Here is a 26,484-nt window from a genome sequence, read left to right on the forward strand (position 1 = left end):
GATTCACACTCCAATGTGCCGGTCCGCATACACGTCCTCCCTCATATCACAGTTTTGTTTTTTGTTTTTTTAAATGCACACTCTTAAAAAGGATGTTGTGTAATTTGGAACGACAGTTTTCCAGCATCGTAAACTAGATGCTCAGATGTGTTCGAAATGTCACATCCTGTTTAAGCGAGTGCCTTTTTATAAAAAATACAGAAAAGGTGCATGAACTGTCTGAGACAGAAACAATACAGGTGCCACAAGAGCTCAGTCACAAGTTAAATAATCTCCTTTTGATACCTGATAGGCTAAACATTTGCAAATTCACCTGACAAGTTCAAATAAAAGTGAAGAAACTAAAAGAAATTTCACAGCAAAAGAAAAGGTGAAAACTGTAAATAGTCTCGTCTCACACAACGCCCTCCTAACCCATAATGCAACAGGGCAGATTGAGGTCAAGCTCTCACTTTTGACCTCAACTAGTCCACTCTCAAGTCAAACCGTTATTTACAAGATACAACAAAAATATCTACACGAGGAAAGCTGACACATCGTAAAAACTTGATGCAAGTTATGATTAACCTAAGAAGTGAAAATCTGGAGAAAAAAAAAAAGCTCTTGGATTAGACATCAGAATAATAGACCATCATCCATGGAAAAGCAATATTATACATCACGCACGCCTAACTAAGTAGCATGCATGTGCTACACACACACACACACACACACACACACACACACACACACACACACACACACCACACACACACACACACACACACACACACACACACACACACACACACACACACACACACACACACACACACACACACACACACACACACACACACACACACACACACACACACACACACACACACACACACACACACACACACACACACACACACACACACACACACACACACACACACACACACACACACACACACACACACACACATTCGTGCACTCAAGCATTCACACATTAATTTACAGGAATAGAAAAACTCACCGAGTGCTGCGCTCAGAACGTGACGACATACACAGATATAAGGTTAAATGCATGAACCAAAGTCACCAGTGTGTTGCAGTGAAACAAGCAATATTTTCATTCATATAAACACATACACTTGTTTCCACATTCAGCATCATTTTCCCCACCCCTGCGTTTTCTAAGTGCTACCAGTGACAGTTCGCCCCGCTCTTAAGAGAAGTCTGCTTCCTGTTGGCAGTTACCTGGTGAGTGTGTTGGCAGTAGTTCAGTGCTGTTGGAGCGACATGAAGAGGATGTTGGATACATGACGACTTCTCATGAGGTGTCCATGATCTGACTCTGCTTAATTTTATTATTTCTGACATTTCCTTAAATTCCAAGCTGCATGGTGTGATTTGGCGGTACGATAAGGGTGTTTGATTGTCAACAAGATCATAATAATCTGTAGCTGAAAATTATTCCTTGCAACTAATGCCAGTGTACGACCGTCACTTTTTAAATATTATATTGAGATGTAAGAGATAATATGGTGTTGGTATCAGAAGGGTTTCAAAGGCTGCATTACAGAAAAGTAGAATCCAATTGGGTCAATATTTTTGTAAAAGCACCAATAGTCAACCCTATGATATCGTCACAATATCGAATTTGAATTATTTGGTAAAATCAATTTAATGATATTCTCCACTATGCCCTTTTTAAATAGTTCCTACGGTGGCCGACACCATTGTTACGCGTAACCCACAACACTTCCATTAGGAGAAACGCACTGAAGTTTCAAAAACTGTCACAGATGTTGGATACGTACCTGAAACCTAAGTCTTATCGGCTTATTTTAACAATTCGATCTCATGATTCCTTTCCAATATTATTGCCGATTTACTGTAAGCTAGATAGCTAACGTAGCTAATGTAGTCATTACAAATATACTGACAAAACACTTACAATTATGAAACAGACTAACTTTGCGATAGTGACAGTCCCCGTTTCCGTTGTGTCTAGAGCTTCTTGAAGGGTTTTGTATATGCAGCGCTTTTAATAAACGCTGCGCATGTTTCATCAAGATGGTGAACGTGTTCTAAATGCTGCTAAACGTTGTCAAGTTGTAGAAGACGTTTCTTCATTTACATGTGTTTTGGCATATTTGGGTTTTAATATGTGCATTGTTTTTGAAGCCGTAGCACATTTCTCCTAATGCAAGTGTTTTGGGTCGTTGTAGCGCGTTGGCACTGGTAGGCCACCGTAGATTTCAGCCCACATGGACTTCTTTACTTAACCGTTGACCACAGCTCAAAATAGCGGATGTAATAAGCATTTTATTTCAAAGTTGCCTTTCAAGTGGGGTAGTATTGTGTATGCAAAGTATTCATGGACTCCTCAGAACACTACTGATCCCAGGTCGGTGCGGCGTATGGAGAGTGATGTAACTCTATGGATCTACGAAGGCACTAGAAACCGTGCTGAGAGCTTCTCAAAATCTAAACATCCCAAAGTGCGTACCACTCAACCCTGTTCAGGTGCATTTATCATATGTAACTGCGTCCTTTTCTCTGCCATTACAGAAGTGGAAATGCTATCGGGGAAAGTGTTGGGGTATCTCTGACAGTACCACGATTAGAGGGGTGGAAGCACTTGACATGAAACTGGGCCAATCACAGCTCGGCTTGTGTTCAACGAGTGCTCAGTATAGCATAGGTGCAAAGAAACAGATTGGAAGAGGAAACAAAAGCAAGCGAACTTTGAAAATCATGAGGCTGAAAGCGGGAATAAGTGTGGGAGTTCTAGTTGTCTGGCTGGTGACCGAAGTGTTGGAGCCAGGTTTCCAATGAATACAAATGGACAACCCTGACTTTGAAATATAGTTTTCTTCTTATTCTATTACATATTTACAAACAGTTCATCCGTCTCAAAAAGACTAGCTACTTAGTGTCACACTGTTCCGCAGCGCTGTCAGACAACGCCGCCGTTTTTTCTCTTTATATTAAACGCCATTTAACACTTTGACTGAAGAAACAAAACAATAATACCCAGTCGCTAGTAGGCGTGCACCATATACGGTCTCAACAAGCGGATCACCTCGGCATAAGGGGGGGGGGGGGGGGGGGGGGGGGGGAATGCTTAATAGAATCATGATTTACTCCATGCAGATGTTTTGATTCGTTGCCTACCTGCGGGTCATGTAGTGTACTTTGATAAAATATATATTTGGATACATCGTGTTTGCAAAGGAAATGGCACTAACACACGCACACACTTCTGCCGAGTCTCTGGTACATTCCTTCTGCTTTTCTATATTGCTTCCTCCTCTCCTTCCCTCCTCTCTGAGTCCTCACATCCCTCGCTTCACACCTTCTTTTGACGCTTATCATGGGGGATGTGTTTGCCTTGTTGAGTGTGTGTAGATCGGAGGAGGTCACAGTGTGACAGACAGGGGCTGGTGGAGGGGGGGGGGGGGGGGGGGGTGGTGATGATGAGGGCGTGCCAGCAGTGTTGGTGACAGGAAGTCACCGGAGTGACCGCCACCGTGGACTGTCACCTTAGCAACTGTCACCACAGGGATGGTCACATTTGCCAAGGTGACGAGGTGTATCTCAGCCTCGGGGGCCCTCGGTTAGACGAAGGAGTTCATGGCGTTGACGGGCGACGGGGCCTCCGAACTCTCGTTCCCTTCGTGTGTGTCTTTCTCTTTCTTGCCGCTGTACTGGCCGATGAAGGATCCGTCCTCGTTGAACTGTCCGTCCCCGCCCTCCCCGTAGTCCACCAGGCTGTCGTCGCTCTCGTCGCGGCGCACCGTCCCGTTGGACGGCGTCCGGCTGCCCTTCAGCGGCTTGTGGTCCTCCGTGTCGCTGCGAAAGAGATGGAAGGAAGGTTATTGAGAAGATCATTTGTGGAAGATTGCTGATCTTTCTGCAGTGGTCAGAAACCCTGATGCCACAAAGAGTAATCTGGCTTCTCCACTGCACGACTACCCCATTTACTGTATGAAATTAGGAATATATATATTGCTGTTGTGTGCACAGTTTGCTACAAATGTGCAACATCAATGAAATAAGGAATTAATAGCTTTAATTGACTACAATTAATATCACTACTGATTCAATATAAAAGGTGGAATATGTTCCCTTTAAATTAAACTCTAACTAAAGGCTTACTATATTGTACAGTAACAATGTCCTGGAGCATCACTCTGCATGGAGCTTGTACAGTGGAGCAGCTCAGCTACATCTATAGTATGGTATTGTCTAAACTCTAGTGTTAGTGCTGCTTTCAGTCTGGGTTAGAGTTGGTGACCACTGCTAGAGAGAATTTTCCAAAAGCGTGCCGTTCAGTCTCTTGCAATACTTTACCTTCAAATCAACCAATATGCTTTCAGTTGACATGCAATCATCCAAAATGCACTTATTTTTCAGTCCCCCCCCCAAAAGATAAAACCTGGTTTCATTTGATCTAAAAACATCCCTTTTTAGTTAATACTAGGCAAGCTCTACAATCTAAAATCTATTATATATATCAACTTCATTTTAAAGCTCAATGCATTTGTATTCAATGGAAGGAACTAGGGAAGTAGAAGCAGTATTTGTTCATGTTGAGTGTTAATGTTATAACTGTGGTTATGATGTTGACTATAAGTCAGTATGATGACATAGTAAAACTGATCGGTTGCTTTTAGTCACATTGCTTGAGGTTTTATGCATGCTTGTTTTTACCACATCTCGCCTTACCTCTCCATAGACCTAAACCCGGCAACAAAACAGAGATAAGAATGGAAGGACACATGAAAAGCAATTCATAAACCACAATGAGCGTCTGTTTTATGAACAGACAGGACATAAGCTTGCGTATGGGAACATTTAAAGCACAATGACACCACGACAAGTTCAAGAGGACATATTCTGCTGATTCTCAGGTTCGTATTTGTATGTAGTGTCTCTACTGGGACATGTCTCCATGCTTTAATGTTCAAAAAGCTCTTTATTTTTCTCATACTGCCTGTGCTGCAGTCCCTATTTTCACCCTCTGTCTGAGAGCCCAGTCTGCTCTGATTGGTCAATTGCTGGAGGTGTTTCAGGAAGGGGGGGACAGTGGGAGAGAAGCTCCCTCTGAAGCGAACTTTGGGATTTTGGCTTTGTAGACCATTTAAATGCATTAAAACCTATATCACACACTACAGGAAAGACAAAAGCCCAAAAAGCAGAATACGGCCCCTTTAAAAGAAAAATACATTTCACTCATAGAAACTACTTTGTGTCATATTTTAGGCTTTTACAATCCTGGAGAAGTCTAGGGCTCAATAACATTGAATGATTTTTGGCTGCAATTACCATGCGATTAAAATACTGGTTTTAAAGAGTCTCATGGTCTGAGTGTGTTGTGTTTTGGCTACACAGTTTATTATAGACTTTAAGCAGTTGAGGTTGTAATAAAGTCAAAATTGTCCCTGTAAAGCTCAAGGGTTGTGTCACAAAACTCATAGAATTCCTAGAAAAACTTGAACAAGTGATGAAAAACCTGAAACTGTGAACACAATAATGGAATTTGTATTAAGCAGTTGAATTATTGGACATATTTTCCATTGTACAAAGCCTTTGTTGATGATTTCCAGACATTCTTTTGGTCAAAAAAGAACACAATAGTGCTCAGAAATGTCCTGCAAACAGTCAGTGAATGTCCTGCAAACAGTCAGGTCTCAATGAATGAACATCTTCGCTGTATTTTAGTGTTTTTTTTCCACTCCTCACCTGTACTCTCCAAATGTCCCATCATCCTCCTTCATAGGCTGGATCTCTGGGTCTTGGTGAGCGTCTTCTTTCTCTTTCACTGCAGATCACACGCACGTTTGATGACTTTATCTCAAAAGTGCATACATCCATTTCTTATATAGGTAATTGTACGAGATAGGGCTTTTTTTAAACCAAAAATGGCCCTAATTTGCATCATCAATATCAATACGCTTGACGTTACAGTACATACTTATAATGTGAGCATTACCTGGATATTTGCCACCCTTGTTCCTCTTGATGAAGCACACGATGAGCAGGACCAAGATGAGGAGGGCGATGGCACACATCAGGCCAATAAACCAGCCCTGGGTGGCAATGTCTACCTGCCGACTGGGTACAGCTACACACACGCACACGCACGCGCGCGCACACGCACACACACACACACACACACACACACACACACACACAACACACACACACACACACACCACACACACACCACACACACACACACACCACACCACACACACACACACACACACACACACACACACACACACACACACACACACACACACACACACACACACACACACACACACACACACACACACACACACACACACACACACACACACACACACACACACACACACACACACACACACACACACACACACACACACGGGGGGGGGGATGGAGGCAAACAGGAAGCAGGGCTGTCAGTCCAAATTGTAATCATGGCTGCTAAAAATGGTGGAACCTGTTTTTGTTCATGCGGAGCAACACTTAAAGCTGTGAAGGAAGAAATCAAAATTAAAAATGGGTTAATATAAATGATTAGGCCTTTAATAACGACAAAAAAAGTTAAATAATTGTTGTTTAGTGGTGATTTTAATGGATCAGTACGACTTCGGACGTGCTTGTACACTAACAAACTAACGGATGGAGTGGAATGTCGGATGGTGAGAACGGAGAGATGGATGGAAACATTTAATTGAAATGAAAACACAACGATGGTGGATCGGAGGCATGCCGCCTCACCTGGCACCGCCACCAGCACCTCGTCTGTGCTGTGGACCGTCGGGTCGGAGGGGTCTCTAGCGACCACTCGCACCTTATAGGACGTCCCCGGCTTTAACCCCTTTATCATATGCCAGTGGGAGCCGTTTACCAACTCCTTTTTCCAGTCGTCTTTACCTGAGGTCGGTGAAGCGGATGGAGAGGAATCGGATTCAAGAGGAAGAAGAAGAATTATTTTAATGGTGGCATTTAAACGACTGATTATGTTATAATACAGCCGTTTAACGCATTCACTCGTGTTTTGAGAGACAAAGCGAAAGCCTTACTGTTTTCTACAATATATTCCACATAAACATTCTTATGGTGTCCAAAGTAATCCCAACTGATCACCGCACCGTCCTCCGACATAGACGTGTTAACATTGCCGAACGCAGGGCCGACAGGCGGCGCTGAGCACACAAGAGAGAGAGAGAGTTGTAATTTAAATTATAAATGTACCCATTTTACAAAGCCTTTACTATGAAATTAAACTGCTTTTGAAGAAAGGAGCAAGTAGAAATAACATTGAAATCCAATATGCCAGTATTTAGCATAAAGCTGCTACTGTAACCTGAGGCCTACCAGCAGTATAATTCAAATCAAGAAATACAAAGAAACTCCATCTATACTCTTAGGTTTAGGGTTTTTTAAACTGTATGACTGACCAGAGACACAATTTACAGTCATGTGGTAGAAAAAAATTGCAATATACAATACACGACAACACTGTGGACTAGGATTAGTGACACATGTGAAATATTTCTTGAGATCTGATCAAAAGAAAGTGAAATTGTCGCTCACTTTGAGTCAGATCTCATAGGGTTTTCACATATAGCCCAAACCCTATGTCTGTGAATTGATAAAATAACAGATTGCAGTTTTACATCGAAACAGTTCAGTGTTATAGCTGCACAAAATGGCCGTCTCACAGAGGACTTATTTTAATCCTCCTAAAACAAGTCAATTAAGAATCAGTTAGAGAAAGATCCAACAGAAATCACTTAGATCCACTTCATTTTCTTAATCAAACTAATATTTTAAAGACTTTCTTTTGCTGAGATCGACCATTTTTCGCAGAATAACGTGAAGGTATTCAGGGAGGTAGAAGGGGATACAGGGAGTGCTTATATATATATGCTTTTATACCCTTGTGAAACAGGGGAGGCGGAGACTGAGTGATGGGGGAGGTTGGGTGAGGGGGCTCTGTAGGGCCTGAAAGAACATTGAAAAGAGTGAGACAACAACAGGAAGCAGCATAGAGTGAACTGTAGAGGCACTGATTTCAGGGAGAAGTTGCTACTGACATGCCGAGTTAAAACCTGGTGCAAAACCTCCTTACATTTGAGATTTCGAGGGGTGTTACGCACTGCAGCATGCATATACTCTTAATCAAATGCTTGTATTTTATATAAAAAAATGCTCCGTTTGTAGCATTAACAGGTACATAATGTGTTAGTACTGTGTTGAGGCATTCACAAGCGTCATGCGTGAGGCTTCCGATGAAAACATGTTCGATTGAAGAGGTAACAACTGCAAGCATAACTAGAACTAGCTTTAAAAAAAATGGGTATTTTATATATACATTCTATGATTTTAACCTATGATATCTCAGAACCGGACACAAGCATGGTTTGCTTACAGATGCCATGGAAGTCTGTCACACTAGTCCTATTTATTCATGCTATTATAAGTACCATGCATGGGTAATTTAACTAAAGACTATGCTATGCTGTTTTTCGGTGGTGTGAATAACATGCAGGTGCTTCCAGTGGTAAACTCGGGTTACCTTTGCCTGTCTCTACAGTGGGCTGAGTACGAGCTTCAGAGAGAAAAAGAGAAAGAAGGGTGTGAAAAGCAGTAGGATGCGTGTGCGTTTAAGCTCACAGGTAGCCTTGATATCAGTCAGAGCACTGTGACGTTTACCCATGCACTCCATATTTTGTTTCCTTAACCTTCCTGTTGTCCTCGAGTAAAGTTTGACCCGTTTCCAAATGTTTTTATAGGTTTGTAGTGCCAGAAAAATAACTTGTGTGCCTGTAGACTATGTTTTTCGTGAGAAGAGAATTATGATCACTTCCATTAGGTTTGGGTTTCATTCAAATGCATGAAAAATGCGATCTTCTGGGGTCAAATTATTAAATAATTCAATATTTGTGCCTTTTTCAAGTGTAAATGAGGTCTATTAACCATACATTTCCCAAAATAAGAGCAATACTTGTAATAGGGCAGAATAACGTTTGCTTAAAATGATATTTTACACTGTATACTATGTAGGACAAAAGTTGATAGGAAAACAGCACTAGGGTTAAACACCACTGATTCAGGACATTGACCTCTTCCTGTTATCTGCTACAGATGAAGCTATAAATAACTCACTTGTGTCCATGACAGTGAAGGCCTCCTCTGTGATGATGGGGCCAGAGCCTTTGATTGTCTTTGCGCTTAGGTAGAACTTGTAGAGCATGCTGGAGTTCAGGTAGCCCAGGGTGATACTGGTCTCGTTGGCTGGGAAAGACATGCTCTTCACCGGCCCCAGCTCCTTCGTGGTGTTGACTGCAGACACAGAGCCACAGGAGCCATATTGTTAGGAATAAATGGAAAGAATAAACAAGGCAAACACATCATTTTTTTTTTGTCTGGTAGCTGGAGAGCCTACCTGGTTGGTATTTCAGTGTGTATCCAGCGAGGCGTCCATTGTTGTTCATCGGTGGGCCCCATTCCAGAGTGAGAGAGTCCAAACTGGGGTTAACGACATTCAGAAAAGATGGAGGCCCCGGGACTGAAAACATGAACAAAACAACAGTCAGGGTCTGGATGCTGACCATTCTGTAGCATTTATATTCAACACAAGAAGGCAAGATGGTGGTTGTGTAGCATTATCTGGTTATTATATAATATATATCATATCTGGTTTGCTTACTGCACATATTTTATTGCATTCTATTTCAATGTAAATGACTGCTTTATTTTATTTTCTATTTTAATATATTTGTACTTATTTTTCTGTAATGTTATTATAGTGTTCTTAAAATAGACACCAAGTCAAATTCCTCGTACGTGTCAACCTACCTGGTAATAAACCCGTTTCTGATTCTGATTCTGATTTCTGAACACAGGATTGATTTTTCAATTACTAGGTTGTTATGTGAGGTTTTACACACCTCCTTCAGGGGTCTCAAACTTCTTGCTGGGGCTCGGAGGCCCTTCTCCTTTGCTGTTGAGGACCCTGATGGTGAGGTTGTAGAGGCTGTAGGGCTGCAGGCCCGGCAGACGTCCCTCGCTTCGATTCCCACTGAACGTCAGGACCTGCTCCCTCTGCTCTGCAGCCTCCTCTGTGTCGTGAAAGCCACGCTCCCGCCGGTAGTAAACCTGCAGGAAACACATGAGGAGTTCATTCGTCTTAGAATGAAAACAACTGTCTTGATAGAGTCTTAAAACCTCCTCTATGAACTTCCAAGACCTGTTATCTGCTAATTCAAGTTTGGCTAAAGGGCTTCATGCTAGGGCTGCTCGATTATGGCAAAAATCATAATCTCGATTATTTGGGTCAATAATTGATATCACGATTATTAAAAACGATTATCCATTTACTTTGAAAACATCAATTTATTGGAGAAAAAAAAATTGAACAGTATGTTTTTAACAGTTGATTACCCTGAACTTTAAGTTTAATTCAACTGAAAAACCAATAAAAAAGTAATTTGAAAAAAAAAAAAAAAGTAATAATAATAATAAAAAAATAATCGTTTTATTTCGATTACGTTGTTTTCGTAATCGTTGCAAGCCATAATCGTAATTGCGATTAAAATACGATTAATTGAGCAGCCCTACTTCATGCTCATAATTTGAAAACACGGAACAAATAAAGCACAGATCACTTCAATGTATTTGGTTCCCTTTAAAATAAATGAATATGTTCTTTTATGGGAATCTAATTAACGGTTACCATTCCTGTGGTGCAACATCCTATGAGGCTAACCAATATGCGTTTATGCCTCCTTTGGTCATCTTTAAATTGTCATCTATTTTGTGAAGTGAATGTACAGGCAATGAATCATTTATGAAAGGTAAAAACAGTACCTTGTATCCCTGCAGTTTACCTCTGACAGAGGGGGAGGAGACCGGCTCCCAGTGCACTTCTGCCAGAGTGCTGTTGTGTACCATGACCTGCACACTGTCAGGAGCAGACAGAGGCACTGCAGAGAGGACGAAGATGCAGTTTAAAGTCAATCAACTATTAGCATGACGTTTATGGAACATGGAGGCAGGGGTGTCAAACTCAATTTCATCGCGGGCCACATTCGCATAAAGGTTGCACTCAAAGGGCCGGTTGTAACTATATAAATATATATATATAAAATAATGTATTATATTACATTATTGCCTCTGAATTGGATTATTATCGGATAGGATAATAACTTAGTAATTAACTACGTCTGAAAGCAGAAGTCTAGGGCAAATCATTGCAAGTCTCTTCAGTGCACATGTCACAAAACGAGATGCATTGTGGGACATGTAGTTTATGGGCAACCTGCTTCTGTAAAGTGGCCTGTAACCGTATAATAAACGTATTATATTCTTTGCAAGCTCTTGCAGGGCCACATAAAATGAAGTCGCGGGCCGGATTTGGCCCCCGGGCCTTGAATTTGAGACCCCTGAGCTAAAGGATCAGAGTCAATGTTCAAGGAGTAAATATGAGATTAAGATGTGAGAGGTACAACAAAGAAGATCATTTCAAGCAGACTTTACTGGACACAATGTCTTTTCGGCTGGGTTTACATGTATATGCGACTCTTACAACCTCAGATCCAGTGCCTGGATACGGGTCCAGGTTCCTGCTGTGCGGACTGAGGCTGGAAAAAGGAGTCTTTTTCATTATGGTCCTTGGTCTTGGAATGACCTTCAATCAAGCCTTAAACTGAGGGCATTTGTCTCTATAGCCTGTTTTAAATTGAAGTTGTCTGAGGTCCTCACCACCAGCTGCTCTTGCAGTAATAAGTAGTGTACCTTTCTTACTGTCCTAATGTGCACAATGTAGTGACTGCTTTTTCGTCTTTTGTTTTCTTAGTTATGTTCTCTGTATTTTATATGTTTGTGTTATGTGTTATGTGTAACGTTGCTGCCTTCTTGGCCAGGTCAGCAATGAAAATGAGATTTTATCTCAATGCTTTTATCTGGTTAAATAAAGGTTAAAGGAGAGGTGTCATGCTTTTCCGGTTATTACCCGTCCCCTTATGTGTTATGAAGGTTTTTATGCATGTAAACGGTGTGCAGAGTCAAAACCCTCAAAGTACACCCTGTAGCGAGTAAAACTCTAACACAGAAAATACCTCCCCAAAACGCCTCGTTGGAGATACGTCATTGTCCATTTGAGTCTTCCATTTCGTTCCGGGTACGGCATGATGTCAAGCGGTACCCGGAACGAAATGGACCAATCCCGAAGAGCCGTTACGTTACGTCCGCGGAGCCGTTACGTTAAGCCCCCGCTGATTGGTCCAAATTGACCGATCCACGGACTTCCTCACACACACATCTGTGTGCAGGGAGCAGGCAGCTCAGCTGATTTCTCCTCCCTGGCTGCAGGCTGATAACAGACAGTTGGGATCGCGGCAAAATTCTCTCTGCAGACCCATTCTCACAGCGTTTATCAACCTTTTTCTTACTCAATATCAAGCCACACTTATTGTTTTTACTTCGGATGTGAGTTTGTGTGTGCTCAGGATGAATTTGGCTGTGTTTCGCTATGTATCCTAAACAAGGAAACAACACCTCCACGGAGCTCAGCGCGATTCACAACGTCCCGACCAATCAGAGCACACTGTGCTCACAGGGAGGGTGGGGGCTGGAGCTTTTGGAGCTACAACGAGCCGTTAAAGGCAGAGAGTGAAATTCAGTGAATACACGTAGTTTACAGAGATGCTGTATGAGAAACCAATGTGAGTTTGGAAAAATGCACAGTATAAATCTATTTTAGTAGACCTCAACAATGGAATTATGATCAGTGGAAATGGCCATGACACCTCTCCTTTAAATAAAAAAAAATAAAAAGAATATCCGGAGAAGCATATATATAGTACAAATGTACAAAGATGTTTAGATCTCATCTTGATCTACGCCATAACCTGTATTGCATTGTTTTGAAAAAAAAGGCTCAAAGTCCAAGCAAAACTCATTGGTTCAAAAGTAATCTTTTAAAAACAACCCTGAGAAACATAAAGGATGTTGACTCAGGAAAATATTTAACCCTATCACCATTGACTCCAATGACTCGCTGTGTTAAGTTATTAGTACTACAGATCCCACTGTTAAACACCTTTGTGTTGCCTTACACAGAAATCAAGGGCATTTGAACAATACAAAACTCTCCATAGGTATGTGTTCACTCACAGTCTTCTCCAGAGTATCCAAACACTGCCTCAGGCTCGGAGGCGGTGCCATAATCGTTCAACGCTTGAACCTTGACCTCGTACGGCACGTAGATGGGAGTTCTAGTCACGACAAACTGGGAAACGTTGGCCACGTTCTTCGAGCTCCAATCCTCGTCCACGTCCTTCGCTCTCCACTGAACTCTGTACTCTAAGTTGGGCCCGTTAGCCTGGAATCCGGTCAGCGGCTGTGGAGAGAAATATGTTGTCATTTGCCTAAAAAAAATCGTGACATGTTCTACCGTTTGTTTTTTGTCATAAAAGCAATCTTACCGTCCAGGATATGACTAAATTCCCAGGCTGTGTCCCTACTCCACTCACATCTGATGGATTGTCATCAGGAGCTAGAAAAACAAAAACAAATATAGATTGATTAATGGATATTTTTGAATATTTAAATATAGCAGATCATTTTGTTGTGTTAATCACCTGCAGGGGTGGTCCTGTACTGGCTGGAGGGCTGGCTGGGCTGGCTGTAGCCCACGCGGTTCATACCCAGCACTCTGAACGAGTAGTAGACGTACGGAGAGAGCTTCAACTGCGCCGTGGTGCTCGTCCCAGAAGCATCCGTCAGGTTGATCCACACCCCCGGCTGGTGGAGCAGATCCTCGTACTGGATCAGAAACTCTGTGGGTGGAGTAAATATTGAATTAAAGACACTGACTTCAAATAATTGAGTTAATGAATACGTAAAGAGCAGTAGAGCAGGTAGAGTATTTCTACACTGTGGCATCACTGCTTTTACTTATGTAAAATCAATGGACCAAAAGTATTTTCTGTTGGGTTTATATCCGGAAAAGCATAAATATACAGGGTATATGCAGGAATCCTGAAGTCAAATGTAATACCTTTTAAGACCTTTTTTAAGACCCTTTCCATACATTTTAAGACCTCATCGCCACTTTGAGTTCTAACCGGTTACATTGGCGACACACTTTACCTCACATTTACTATATACAGTATTGATTGTCCTTCCTCCTTATCTTCCAACTATTTGGACACAAACTTGCATTTCCCCATAACGATGTTGTTTAACAACCGGCGTAAACGGGCCTTCGCGCGCTATCAAGCAGTGAGCGTGCGATGTCCTGTTCAGATGACGTCAAATCCAACGGGATGCCATAAATAAACTACACAGAATCACACTACACACCTACGCAATGATTACATTCAGGCAGACTGTAGAATACAACCTCTTTGGACAATTTATATACTTATTGAAAACAAGCTACAAAATGTAATACCTTGGAAAATGCCGTTTAATACTTTTTAAGACCCCGCGGACACCCTGATATAGTACAAATGTGCAAATATTTTTACATAAAGAGCAGTGGACAGTTCGAGTATTTCTACACTGTGGCATCACTACTTTTACATAAGTAAAAGCTCTGGCTACTTCTTCCACCTCTGGTCAACACTTACTTATTTTTTAACCGATCCAGGAGAAAATATTTCACCCTAAAAATGTAACTGACCATGTCTTTTTCTTTCAATAGGGATATTATTTAGGAGAAAGGCTGCATCAGACCAAGTCCCTTTGTTGTGTATTCCAACAAAACCAAACATGCATGCTTTATGAAATCTAAACTATATTGGAACTTTCCTGCATAACAGAGGACTTTTTTAAATGTGGAAATCGTTTTTTGATTTCAGTGACTATTGCGTCTTATCGGCATGGTAACAGTGTACAAGTGTAGTCTTACTCTCTGTGGGACTGTTGTGTTCGTCTCCGGGCGTCCAGGTGAGCTGAACACTCCTCGCTGTCTGGTCCGTCAGCTCCAGGTCGGTGGGGGGGTCGGGACTCTCTGCAACACACAACAGAAAAATGAAAAGTCTCTCCCTGGTTTTTGACGAGGAATTGGCCTTGCTACTGTTTTGATTGACAATTTGACCATAAAAATAATTTAAAAAATGCAGGGAAATGTACTTTGATGCACACTGAAGCTTGTTTTGGTCAAAAATGTCTATAATCAAACACATTTATTCAGATAAAAATAGCCATCAAATAAATCTAGACAACGATAAACATGAAATGTATGACCCTGGATTCAATAATAACCAGGAGGCAATTGGTATTTTTTAAATAATTTTACCAATACACCTTGGTTCCTCTGATGTATTTCAAAGGGCAGTATTATTTTGTTCAATTAAACATTTTAGATTCACGCTCACTCACACAGGTGTTTCCACTTCTCACTGATTAGACCTCTGCGCATGCTCAACACCTGAGAAGGGTCTAATCAGGAAGGTTAAAGTGGACCTATCATGCTATATTATAATAATATAGTGTAGGACCATACCTATATAAGGCATATTTATACTTTTTTTTTTTCAAAATACCAAACAGATCATGCATTTTAGCCATGCCTCATTTCGCTCAATTTGAAAAATGTTAGCTCTGTTTTTGCAAGGGTTGATTCTGTGAGCAACAGCACCATCTACAGGCCTGGCATATGTACTACAGCGTCTCCAGCACTTTCGAACGGCAATGGCCGTGGCTGTCTCCTCCTGATTGGTGGAGTTGGCCCAATAGCCGTAGCGCCACCGTCCTGACGTCAGGACAGTGTTCAAATCTGGATCAGTTTTTATCAGATCCGTTGCAGCCCCTTTTTTAGAGATTTGGGTACGGAGGAAAATAGAGAGGGTTGTGTTTTCTGACACTTGGTGAGTTCCCTGGAACACCGGGGACACATATTCATGTATAAAAGACGTGCATTTTGCATGATAGGTCCCCTTTAAGTGAAAACACCTGAGTGGGCGAGCCCTTTTACAATAACTAGAAAAACAACAATAAGAGAAAATGAGATTGTGAAATTGAAAAATGCATTCCCTAAATGAAAATCAAATGCTACAATATGGATTAAAGAAAGGAATAAATACAACGTAACTGAAATAACCAATGAGTTTTTACAAACAGAACTTGATGGTTGGGTGGGAATAATGAAAGCTATATATCCTAAATTTGAGGACATTGTTTACCGTAGACAATAGCTGGAGTAGGAGTAGCCTCTGAGAGAGCGAGAAGCAAGAGTAAAGTACAAGAAGAAGATGTTAGTGAGAGATATTAGAGAACAGCAGACAAGCAGGGAAAATACTGAAGACAATTAGATCATAACTGACGCTGCTGCTGTAAAGTTGAAGGGGTGAAAAGCGGTTTGAGTGCATTTCAATAAAGATTTTTGGAAGTACAGTAATTGTAAAAAATGAGCAGGGCAGAAGAGAAAGGGAATAGTGTGTGCCTTTACTCTTGTGTTGAGTCCAAGCCACTAACAATATTTGTGTAAAGAGATCATTTATCACGGTTACTACATTGCAATTCCTTCAAAAAAATATATGCAGGATTTACATTGTGTGGTTTCACTCTCTGTAATCAAATGGGATCATTTTAAAGTCCTGTAGGAAGAGTCCATATGAGATACATGTGGTATTTGCAACCTTGTAAGTGGAGATGTTCTGAAAGTTATGTGTTTGCTAATGTCAGAAATGCGGAGGCCATGAGAGTTCATGTTTCACTCTGTGATAAGTTCATGTATTGTAATTTGAGCATTTTATGTGTTTGCATTTCTTGAGTTGTGTTGTTTGCCAGCTAGCTAATTTGTTAGCCTTGTACACTGAAAATACTCAAACCTTGACTTTAATTAAATGTATTTTGTCAACAAATTTCACATAACTGTATTAGGTAAAGCGAAATCAATAATATTACGTTGAATCAAAGTTTTATTTAAACTTGATATTATTGATATTAACATCTGGTAACCTGTAAAGGACCCCTGAATGCATCGTGAACGTACCTACGACCGTCAGCATGGCACTGGCTGAGTCCTGGTCCAGAGTGGTGTTCATGATGCAGGTGTAGGTGCCCTCATCTTCATCTTCAACGTCTGTGATAGTCAGACTGTCCACGTCCACCTGAAACCTGATGGCAGGAATGGAGAGTTATAATCCTGTGTTTAATGGGATTATTTAAGTGTCTTAAAGGTCCCCTATTATACTGTTTTTCATCAATATATTATAGGTCTCAGATATATACAAACATGTCTCTGAAGTGTTTGGCTCCAAACACCAAACAGATTATTGCAGCATCCCATAATCCCCTCTGTTTCAGCCCTGGTTCAAAAGTGCTGATTCTCTGTCTGTTACTTTAGATGAAAATAAGGAGCCACTCCCCACACCCCTCTGAGAGAGATTTGGTTAAAAGAACACAATAGCCGCGTTCACACCGGAGTACTTTTCACCGTACTTTTCGCGTTTAGTTCCGTTAGTACCCCTTATGTCGCGTTCACACCAAAAAGAGCACTTAATCTCGGGAACTTTTACCCCCATTTTTAGTGCCTGCTGAGAGATCGTACTTTCCTGGGAAAAAAAGTGCCCCAGTTCTGGTTGGCTGGGCGAATTGCAAACCACGCCCCGTACAACTCTGAAATGTTTTGTAGAGCCGCCATTTTATTATCCTCGCATTAGCATTATTAGCATTAGCATTCGCCCAGCGCACAAACGCAGAGAGACTAACTTATGGCAACACAAAACAAAACATGGGAGCGGTGGAGATGAGGAGGTGTCGGCGTTCTGGCGATTTACTCAGAAGGCTTCAGTAGAAGCTGGGAGTCCCAGCAGCTTCTATTGAAGCCAGTCCCCAACTCCGGGGACTTCCGGCCGGGGACTTCGGGTGGCAGTATACGCCGTGAAGTTGTTTGCTGCCTGCCAGTAAACCCAAAGCAGAAGAAGACGAAGTGACGTCAGCGGCTCATTTGCGTAATCTTCCCTCAGGGAAAAGAACTCCGGTGTGAACGCGATCTGTACTAAGTGCCCTGGGGTCATAAGTGCCGGGGCTCTGAGTGCCGGCACTAAATACGGCAAAGTACTTGGTGTGAACGCGGCTATTGGTGCTCTAGGAGGAGATTCAGGTGATAAGGTGGGGGGGGGGGGGTTACCTTGGTTGGCTAATGGTTACACAAGACAAAAAATCGTTATGACATCATAATGTGGCCGAAATCTGATCAGCTCATTTTCAGACAGGCTTTTATATAAATGGATCAGGACAAAAAGTGAGCGAATCTTTTTTCCTGAAACTTTCAGAGTCTGTTTACACAGAGGGGACACATGCTGATGTAGAAGAGACATGGAAAAAGTGGATTTTGCATAATAGGTGACCTTTAATGTCTTTGTACCTCTCATCTTTAGACACTTCTGTATTGTCCTTGAGCCAGGTCATGGTGGGGATGAGGGAGGGGTCGTGTTTGACTTTACACTCGAACACAGCGCTCATTCCTCTCTGCACTACCTTGTACTCCGGCTGCATTAGGATACGGGTGGGCTCTAGGAGACGGAGAAAATAGGAGTTAATATTAATAAATAACATTGTTTGATGTGGTTATAGAGGCCTTAAATATAATGTTTCCCTTCATATCTGACCTTTAACCTCCAGGAAGACGTGGTTCTCTTTGATCCCCAGGATGTTGGTGGCTATGCAGGTGTACTTCCCGCTGTTTAATGGCTGGGCCACATGGATATCCAACGTACCGTTCTCATGGATCACATAAGGGTCGCCATTCTTAACGCTGGTCTGACTGTCTTTAAACCTGGAAGGGAAGGAGGGAGCATTTAATGGAAAACTGGTGGGAAGAAAGGGCAAAATCAACAAGAATTTGAATTTAACTTGCAGTTTGAAGTGAAAACCTGATCTGAATCTGAATAAACTTTATTTGTATAGCACCTTTCATGCACAAAGCAGCCCAAAGTGCTTTACAGAAAACACAACAACACTATTACAATAATATTATAATGAATACAGAACAAGATAAAACATCTACATTATAATATGTTCAAATAAAACAATTTTAAAAAGACAATTTAAAAGGTAAAATAAAAGCAAAACTGAAAATAAATACAGTAAAACATGGACAATGATACTAGTGACAATTGAAAGTTATCCCAAACCAATCTTACCATGTGATGGTTGGTATTGGCGAGCCAAAGGAGGCGCAGTGAAGTAACGCAGGGTTGTTGGTGATGACCTGGTACACTCGGTTGGGTGGAGTGAGCACCCTTGGTGGCTCGGCTATGAGAAGAAGCACAGCATAAAGTGAATCAGCATCTCTACTGGACTGTATATCTAACATGTACATTCAACTTGTATTGGCTTTACTCACCAAGAACGTTGACAAAAGCGTTTGCCATCAGGTAACCAAAGTCATTGGATGCGTTGCACTGGTAAACGGCGCTGGACCCTGATTGCACGTTGCTAAGAATCACAGTGTCATCATCCACCTTCCTACTGTGGTCCTCAGGTGCGTCTATTGTAAGACAAAATAAAGGAAGGTTTTAAGAAGCTGTAAATGGATGAAAAAAACACTGCAGGGATTGGGAGTCCCACTACAGCTCTGGCTCAGTAGTGTAGTGCGCTGAACTTAGTGCGCTGAACTTTGAATCAGGGGATAGTAAGTTCGAGTCCCACTGCAGTCAGCATGTCGTCGTGTCCCTGGGCAAGACACTTCACCCCAATTTGCTCCTGTGGGGATTGTCCACAGTATTGAACGTATGTAAGTCGCTTTGGATAAAAGCGTCTAACAAGTGACATGTAATGTGTGTTTAGGTACATGTCAGGCACTGTGGATATATCTGTGTGTTAATGTAGATTATAAAACGGACAAGTCAAATCAAGCAATCTGATTGGTTCTTAGCCGTGATATACTGAGCGTATACCACGGGTAGAATTGTAAGTTACTTTTCACAACAAGTCAGTATCCCTCCGTGTCTGAGAAAAACAGTATACAGTTGGGCTGAAAAGCAAACTGCTTGCGAACCACGCCCCTTAACTGTGATATAATGGCCATATACTGTACCACGGCCTGTCGTGAGCTATTGCTTAAATATCTCTTTGAAAGCATGGTGTCGTTTTACTCACTCTCTATGGGGACTCCGTTGACAAACCAGCTGATCTTGGGTTTGGGTTCTCCGTTGACTCGACAGGTCAGGATGCCGGTCTCGTTCGGGGCGAGGATCAGGTTCCTGGGGGCGCTGACCCAGAAAGGAGCCGCTGTGGAGGACGAGGAGCAAGATTTTTGAGAGTGGCAAAAACTAATTCGGAGCCTTGTGTTTATGATTAAGCTACATGATGAAGCCACATGATATACACCCTTTAGGGGTGCATGATATTAGCATCTAGGTATGATAATGTAACATTAACTTGAATCTGACTAATAAGATATTTTTATTAAAATAGAATCTGATGATGAATGTTGAGCATTTTGTTTTGCAAGCTTGGTAGATTACAAACTAGCGTTCATTTTGTCAGTTTTTATTAAAATTATATTAAAATGTTTGTTATGTGTCAAATGTCCTGTCAGTTATTTTTCATATTAGGTCAGCTTTATTTTTTGTTTTGTTCATTTGACACAAAGTCTAAGCCTTTTAAATCTTATCTTAGTCAAAGAAAACTGTAAAAGTCTAAGAATCCAAGATACCAAAAGTGTTTATACATATCTGTCTTGTCAAACTGCTTGTCAATTTACTTTAAATTCTTATGTAGCGATAACAAAAATATCTACTTGATGCACCGATTGAAACAAATGAATAACCAGGTGAAGCTGCTTACCTTTGACGGTGACTTTAATGATGTGGTAAGCAGTGCCCAGGTTGTTTGTGGCGGTGCAGCGGTAATCCCCCCCGTCAGCTTCATTCACCTCAGAAACCTTGAGTGTTCTCTTAAAGTTATAGAAGGACGTCCTGGTGCTGGGCAGCTCTCCTCCGTCCTTCTGCCAGGACATCTCTGGAGTGGGCCTGTCACAGAGGACATACAGGATGTTTGTTGCTCTGCTATTTCTACATTCTGTGCTGTCAAATACATTTAGTTTTGTCATTGTTGTAAAACTGTTTCTGTCTCCATGTTATTTATAGATTCCTACTTACAGGCCGTCAGCAATGCACTCCAGCTCCAGAGTCTCTCCTCGCAGAACCATCTTGGTGCTGGTGGCACCAAAAGGCGTCATGAACCCGGGGCGGCGCTCCCCCTCTGGGCTGTCTGAAGACACGAGGACACACAACCACATCAGAACCACTCTGATACACAACAAAAAATGGTAACCATGGATGAAACCACAGGCTCAGAGGGCCATTTGTAATACTCTATAAGGAAAAGTGGATGTCAAAGTGAATAGGATAATAAATGAGATGACCCAACATTTTTTTCAGTAAAGCCTTATCATATTCTATATAAGCAGCATCCTCAGAATCAGAAAGCATGGGGGCATCTCCCTGAGAGGGGTAGCCGTCGGTTTGTTGCTATGGCAACATGGGGGCCTTATCTTGGCTAAAAGCAACCCACTTCCAAGCCTCACATACATTCCTAATGGAACGATCTACATTTCCTCAGCTGGAAAGGTCAGATAATACAGATAATGATCCCCTTCCACTTCAGGATGTGGACAAAGAGCAATGCCATGTTAAAATAAAAATATCATGCTTCACATGTCGCCATCTTGGATAACAATCGAGGGCTTTCTTGATGCAGATCAGTCTAGAGTGTGTTTATGATTCCTGGGGAGATGCAGTTAGTTGATATGTAATGTTATGCATGCTTTGAATGTGGCTTACAACATCCTGGGCTTTTGAGATTGCGGATACTAACCCTACAGGCAAGTTTTTTTTATATTCACCAACATCTTCATCATCAGACCCGCAATAATCACAATAAGGCTGCACTATATGAGGACATTATGTGATCACGTTTATGACCATGTACCATGTAAATATAAACAGATTTGAGTTAGGATGCAATATATATATGTCAATAAATATTCAAATCCATGGACATTTATATTTTTATCATAATGAAATTATAAGAGAATTATCGGCAAATAAGCTAGAGCCAAATTGGTTTTATTTGTAAAAATCCACAGTTTCAGAGCTTTTATTTGAGTTAATAATTGTAATCAGCAAGAACTAAGGAAATTAAATCATGTATTTTTCTTACTACATCTCAGCCTTTTTTTACCCTTATAAGGAACAGGTAACTATTAGTTATATGGATGTCTTCGTACAGTGTACTGAGTTCTCCCTCTCTGCTGCTTTTAGTACTGCTAAAATACAGTAAAGGATATTTTTTACAACATTCTTTCATCACACAAATTAAACATTGAAGTGAACACACAAGCTACCAATACAAAAAACGTCATACTCTCTTTCAACTAACTAAGAAATACCGTAATCGGCAATTCTGCTGTCTTTAACAACGTGTTTATTGCAAAAGCTGATATTGCGATGATGATAAACACTCAATATATTGAGCAGCCTTACTACACAAAAACTGTCAGGAGAGAGATGAGAGAGATGAGAGGAAGAGTTTGTTAATAGAGTTGAAGGTGAGCGTGTGTGTGTTGGGTACGGTGAGGTAAAAGCAGGGCTGGGGTCACGTGAGGGGGCTGAATGGGAATAAACCAGCAGCACTCACCACTATAGAAATCAGTGACATTGTACAAAGCAGCCACAGTCTCATTCATTGTTTCCACTGTAATATAACAGAAAAGCATAAGCATGCAAAGCTAGGAAAGAAAACAGGAAATGGGTTATTTTACAATTCACCAATGCATTAGCTAATGCATTAGCTTGTGCAAAGTGCATTGTGGGAAGAGTGATGAGAAATTGTTGACAAATTACAGGTATAGCACTACAATAACAACATTGTTATACCACTAGAGGCACTTTATAAAGCTTACGAAAGGTAGAATAAAGGGGAAAACAGCAAAACTGAAGCTAATGCAGTTTTGCAGGGACACATGGATTTAAAACAATAGTCATTATAAATTCTGTTGATCAGAAAATGTGAAAAAATGCATATAAATGTGCCATCAAGGGGACATTTATTGCAATAATTAGAAAATAAGAATGAAAATACACAGTCAGAAAGCTTAAATGTGCAAATATTACATTTGTGTATTAATTTTGCAGTGAAATCAGTGTCTTGACTTACTGTCCAGCACGGTGACGGAGATGGGCTGCTTCTGCTGGATGGTTTGTGTGTGAGGGAAGCGTGCGTAGCAGATGTAGTCGCTCCTGGTGTCTTCTGGGAGAACGTTGGAGAAGTACAAGTCTCCATTCAGAGCCTGGGACACACGCTTATCCAGCTGGAGCCTCTGGAAGTCTGAAGGACGGGGAGACAAAGGTTAAACACGGAATAAAGAACAATATGTAAGTACCTTTTTTAAATGTTGTTTTACAACCAAAACATATTTGCTATGTCATAGGGTCAGTAAAAGCTTTATTTGCCATATGCTATAGTGACTAAATGCAATCCTTTGTGTTTTCTATAGGGTGTGGGAATTCTCCCTCCATGTAGCATGTGTTCATATATGTATAAATGCAAATGACTCACTGTTATCCATCCAGAAGATGACCGGAGGGGGCAGCCCAGCAGGGGGTCGGCACTGCAGCACCAGGGAGACCCCGATCTGCACCACGATGGCCTCATTCCTCTCCTTCGACCACAAGGGGGACCCTGCGAGTCACACAAACATCAAACAAAAGGCACTGGAGGCTTCCCATAGGTTCTCAAACAGTGTGGATCACATGAATTCATAAATGTAAAAGTGGCGCGATTTGCTCGGAAGCTAGATATATAAGGAACAAAGTTTAATTCCACACATTTCGGAAAAATGGAAAAAGCAACTTGTGATTAACAGCTCTAAAAATGTATTATATTGATGATGTTGGAGCGCAAGCCTTTAGAGTATTTTTCTTTTTACAGAAACCAGCACTAGAACTTGTATGTTTGTTAACTCCGTGTTTTTATTCCGTTCCAAAATGTAATTGGATATTTTTTACAACATTCTTTCATCACACAAATGAAAACATTGTAGTGAAAACACAAGCTACCAATAAAGGAAATGTTATACTCTTTTTCTACTAACCAATAATCCCTTAATGTGCAATTCTGCTGTCTTTAACAACATGTTTATTGCAAAAGCTGACATTGCGATGATGATAAACACTGAATATATTGAGCAGCCTTACTACCCAAAAACTGTCAGGATAATTGGTTATTCGTTGGTCGATTCAACAGTTGTACAACCCAACCATAACCCTAATCCTTTCACCAAGTTTCACGAAAATCTGAAGCAAACCAAACCGACAAACTGAACATAACCAGAGTTCTTACTGGACTGCCTGATGACGATGCTGTTGGACACCGCGGTGCCGTGCTCGTTGTGTGCCGTGCACTGGTACGTTCCCTCGTAGGCCTCGGCCTTCTCCCCGCTGATGTCGATGACCAGAGTTCCTGAGCTGGGCTTCATCAGGACTTTGGGGTCTTTCTCTTCATCAAAGTGGGTCCCATTTCTTGTCCACGAGAAGCTAGGATCAACAAGGAAGAAAATTAGCACTTGATTTTCTAGGCTAGAAGCCACGGGGAAACACAAAAGAGAGGAAATTACGAAGCAGGGAGTTTGGGGGGGATTGAAAAGCTGATAGCCAATCGAAATTGTCTAAATCACCCCGCCAGGTGTTTTTGAAGTGGTGTCCATGACAACAGTCGCTATGGCGATTCATACAGTATTTCCCCAATGCTCAAAAAAATCTTTAATTTCACACATAAAACTGAATGGAAACAGATGGCTCTTAATTGCTGAAACTCTCAGGTTGATTCTTTGGCATGACATCATTTCACAAGCTTTTGTCCCTGAATTATGCCGTTATTTCAAAAAGAAATACATGTTATTGACTTGGATTTGTCTATACATGTACTCTGTTACATTGAGAAGTGAAGAGGTTTGTCTCACCTGGGATGAGGCTTCCCTTTGGCCTCACAGTGGATGACAATGTTCTCCCGCGGATCAAAGATGTAATCCTTCGGGGACTGTAGCGTTATAGTGGGGGGTTGGGGCACTGGAGGAACATGAAAGGAAGCAAACTTCATACACATACATGGAAATGCATGACACTGGGGGTGGGGTTATAGAATCCAAAAAATGCATGCAGCAAGCATCACACAATCATATTTTAACACCGTCTGCAAACAGCTATCTGTTCTGATAGCAACTTACCAGTCCATGAACTGACATAAAACAAGCATCACTCCAAAAACAAGCAAGTCACTTCACACTGAAACACTGTTGAGATAACTGCATGCACATCTAACATTGCTAGAACACACCAAAGCAAGTTTTTAGTGCAAAAAAAAAACTCTAGGAAGTCACAGCAGTGTTCGAGGCAACTTACATCCTTCCAGTACTTTAGCTTTTTGTCCACCATGACAGGCCGTACCACAGTGATAGAATATTGAGGAAAGGTGTTAGTTTTGGAAAGGAGTAAAGCACAGGTTCAGGTGACAAAGTCGCACGTTCAAGTATTTTTAAGCATTTTGTTGAGCCTGCCTGAAGCTTGGGAGAGATTTCCCTCTTTTGTCGTGAATACTTTTACGGCTTCATCGGGCAGGTACAAGCAATGCAAGAAAAGTAGTTGAAGACATAGGGAAACAGAATTCTTCAAAATGTAATTTCATAATTTAAAGCTGGAAATTTGAGTCCATGCCGAAACATGCAAAGCTGAAACACAATAAAAAACTGCTGCATTATGACATTGTTACCCAATACAAAGAGTTAGATGGAATTGAAATAACAGTTTTCAAGAGCTCGAAGCTTTAATGATAATGCAATAGTTGATTCAAAACGTTTTCTCCAAAATGTACTATTATGGTAATCATAGTCAAATGTATATCCATAAGAACAATGCTTACGATCAAGAGGCACTTCCAGCGCCGAGGTCATGTGACTCAAGAGTGTCAATAGCACTGCTCCGAAACCCGGCACCCACTTCCTGTTCCTGTCCATGGTTGGCTGTCAGGATGAAAACCTTTTGTCCAGATTCAACGACTCAATCAAGGCCGTCAACGGAGAGTCTGGATCCACACTACAGAGAGGAACAAATATATATAACAATTACCACCTGGGACAGTTTAATGTTAGTGTTGAATTTAGTTTAGGCAACGTGATCACTTAAATTGATAAATTAAAGTGTAGACAAGACTCCTATTATGTTTTATGTTTTCCCTTTCCTTTGTTCACTTCTGTGACATATAACATCACCATGTAATACTAGCGCTGCTATTGGCTAGCACTCCAGCTCGTTGTACGTGGTAAGCTAAGGGGCAGGACATTTCGGACACACAAGCGGTTGACCAATCACAACAGAGTCGGCCAGCAAACCAATCAGAGCAGACTGGGCTTTGGTTTCAGACAGAGGGTGAAAAGAGGTGCTGCAGCACAGGCAGTATGAGAAAAATACTGTTGAACATTAAAGA

The 26,484-nt window shown here is 41.4% G+C and overlaps 1 protein-coding gene across 2 annotated transcripts in view; it reads right to left on the reverse strand.

Annotated features, from left to right (window-relative positions):
* Positions 1-3,095: 3,095 nt before the first annotated feature.
* The window catches only part of nrcama (neuronal cell adhesion molecule a), a 59,668-nt gene continuing 36,279 nt past the window's right edge, over positions 3,096-26,484 (reverse strand). The window contains exons 3-33 of one of the 2 annotated variants that reach the window (XM_034131545.1): positions 25,921-26,093; positions 25,404-25,421; positions 24,965-25,070; positions 24,346-24,539; positions 23,563-23,685; positions 23,161-23,331; positions 21,102-21,213; positions 20,788-20,972; positions 20,098-20,229; positions 19,343-19,486; positions 19,140-19,251; positions 18,606-18,772; positions 18,362-18,509; positions 16,985-17,109; positions 16,173-16,202; positions 14,897-14,998; positions 13,623-13,820; positions 13,467-13,537; positions 13,156-13,381; positions 10,849-10,964; positions 9,930-10,137; positions 9,425-9,547; positions 9,145-9,321; positions 8,555-8,587; positions 7,915-7,980; positions 7,056-7,178; positions 6,751-6,906; positions 5,972-6,103; positions 5,722-5,800; positions 4,705-4,716; positions 3,096-3,828 (exon numbers count right to left, since the gene is read on the reverse strand). In XM_034131545.1, the coding sequence (XP_033987436.1) occupies positions 3,594-3,828; positions 4,705-4,716; positions 5,722-5,800; positions 5,972-6,103; positions 6,751-6,906; positions 7,056-7,178; positions 7,915-7,980; positions 8,555-8,587; positions 9,145-9,321; positions 9,425-9,547; positions 9,930-10,137; positions 10,849-10,964; positions 13,156-13,381; positions 13,467-13,537; positions 13,623-13,820; positions 14,897-14,998; positions 16,173-16,202; positions 16,985-17,109; positions 18,362-18,509; positions 18,606-18,772; positions 19,140-19,251; positions 19,343-19,486; positions 20,098-20,229; positions 20,788-20,972; positions 21,102-21,213; positions 23,161-23,331; positions 23,563-23,685; positions 24,346-24,539; positions 24,965-25,070; positions 25,404-25,421; positions 25,921-26,014 (3,918 nt within the window). In that variant the 5' untranslated portion in view covers positions 26,015-26,093 and the 3' untranslated portion in view covers positions 3,096-3,593. The remainder of the gene's footprint in view (positions 3,829-4,704; positions 4,717-5,721; positions 5,801-5,971; positions 6,104-6,750; positions 6,907-7,055; positions 7,179-7,914; positions 7,981-8,554; positions 8,588-9,144; positions 9,322-9,424; positions 9,548-9,929; positions 10,138-10,848; positions 10,965-13,155; positions 13,382-13,466; positions 13,538-13,622; positions 13,821-14,896; positions 14,999-16,172; positions 16,203-16,984; positions 17,110-18,361; positions 18,510-18,605; positions 18,773-19,139; positions 19,252-19,342; positions 19,487-20,097; positions 20,230-20,787; positions 20,973-21,101; positions 21,214-23,160; positions 23,332-23,562; positions 23,686-24,345; positions 24,540-24,964; positions 25,071-25,403; positions 25,422-25,920; positions 26,094-26,484) is intronic. The other variant, XM_034131546.1, reaches the window with a different exon arrangement.

The sequence above is a fragment of the Trematomus bernacchii genome, unplaced genomic scaffold (genome assembly GCF_902827165.1).
Source record: "Trematomus bernacchii unplaced genomic scaffold, fTreBer1.1, whole genome shotgun sequence".
Taxonomy (NCBI): Eukaryota; Metazoa; Chordata; class Actinopteri; order Perciformes; family Nototheniidae; genus Trematomus; species Trematomus bernacchii.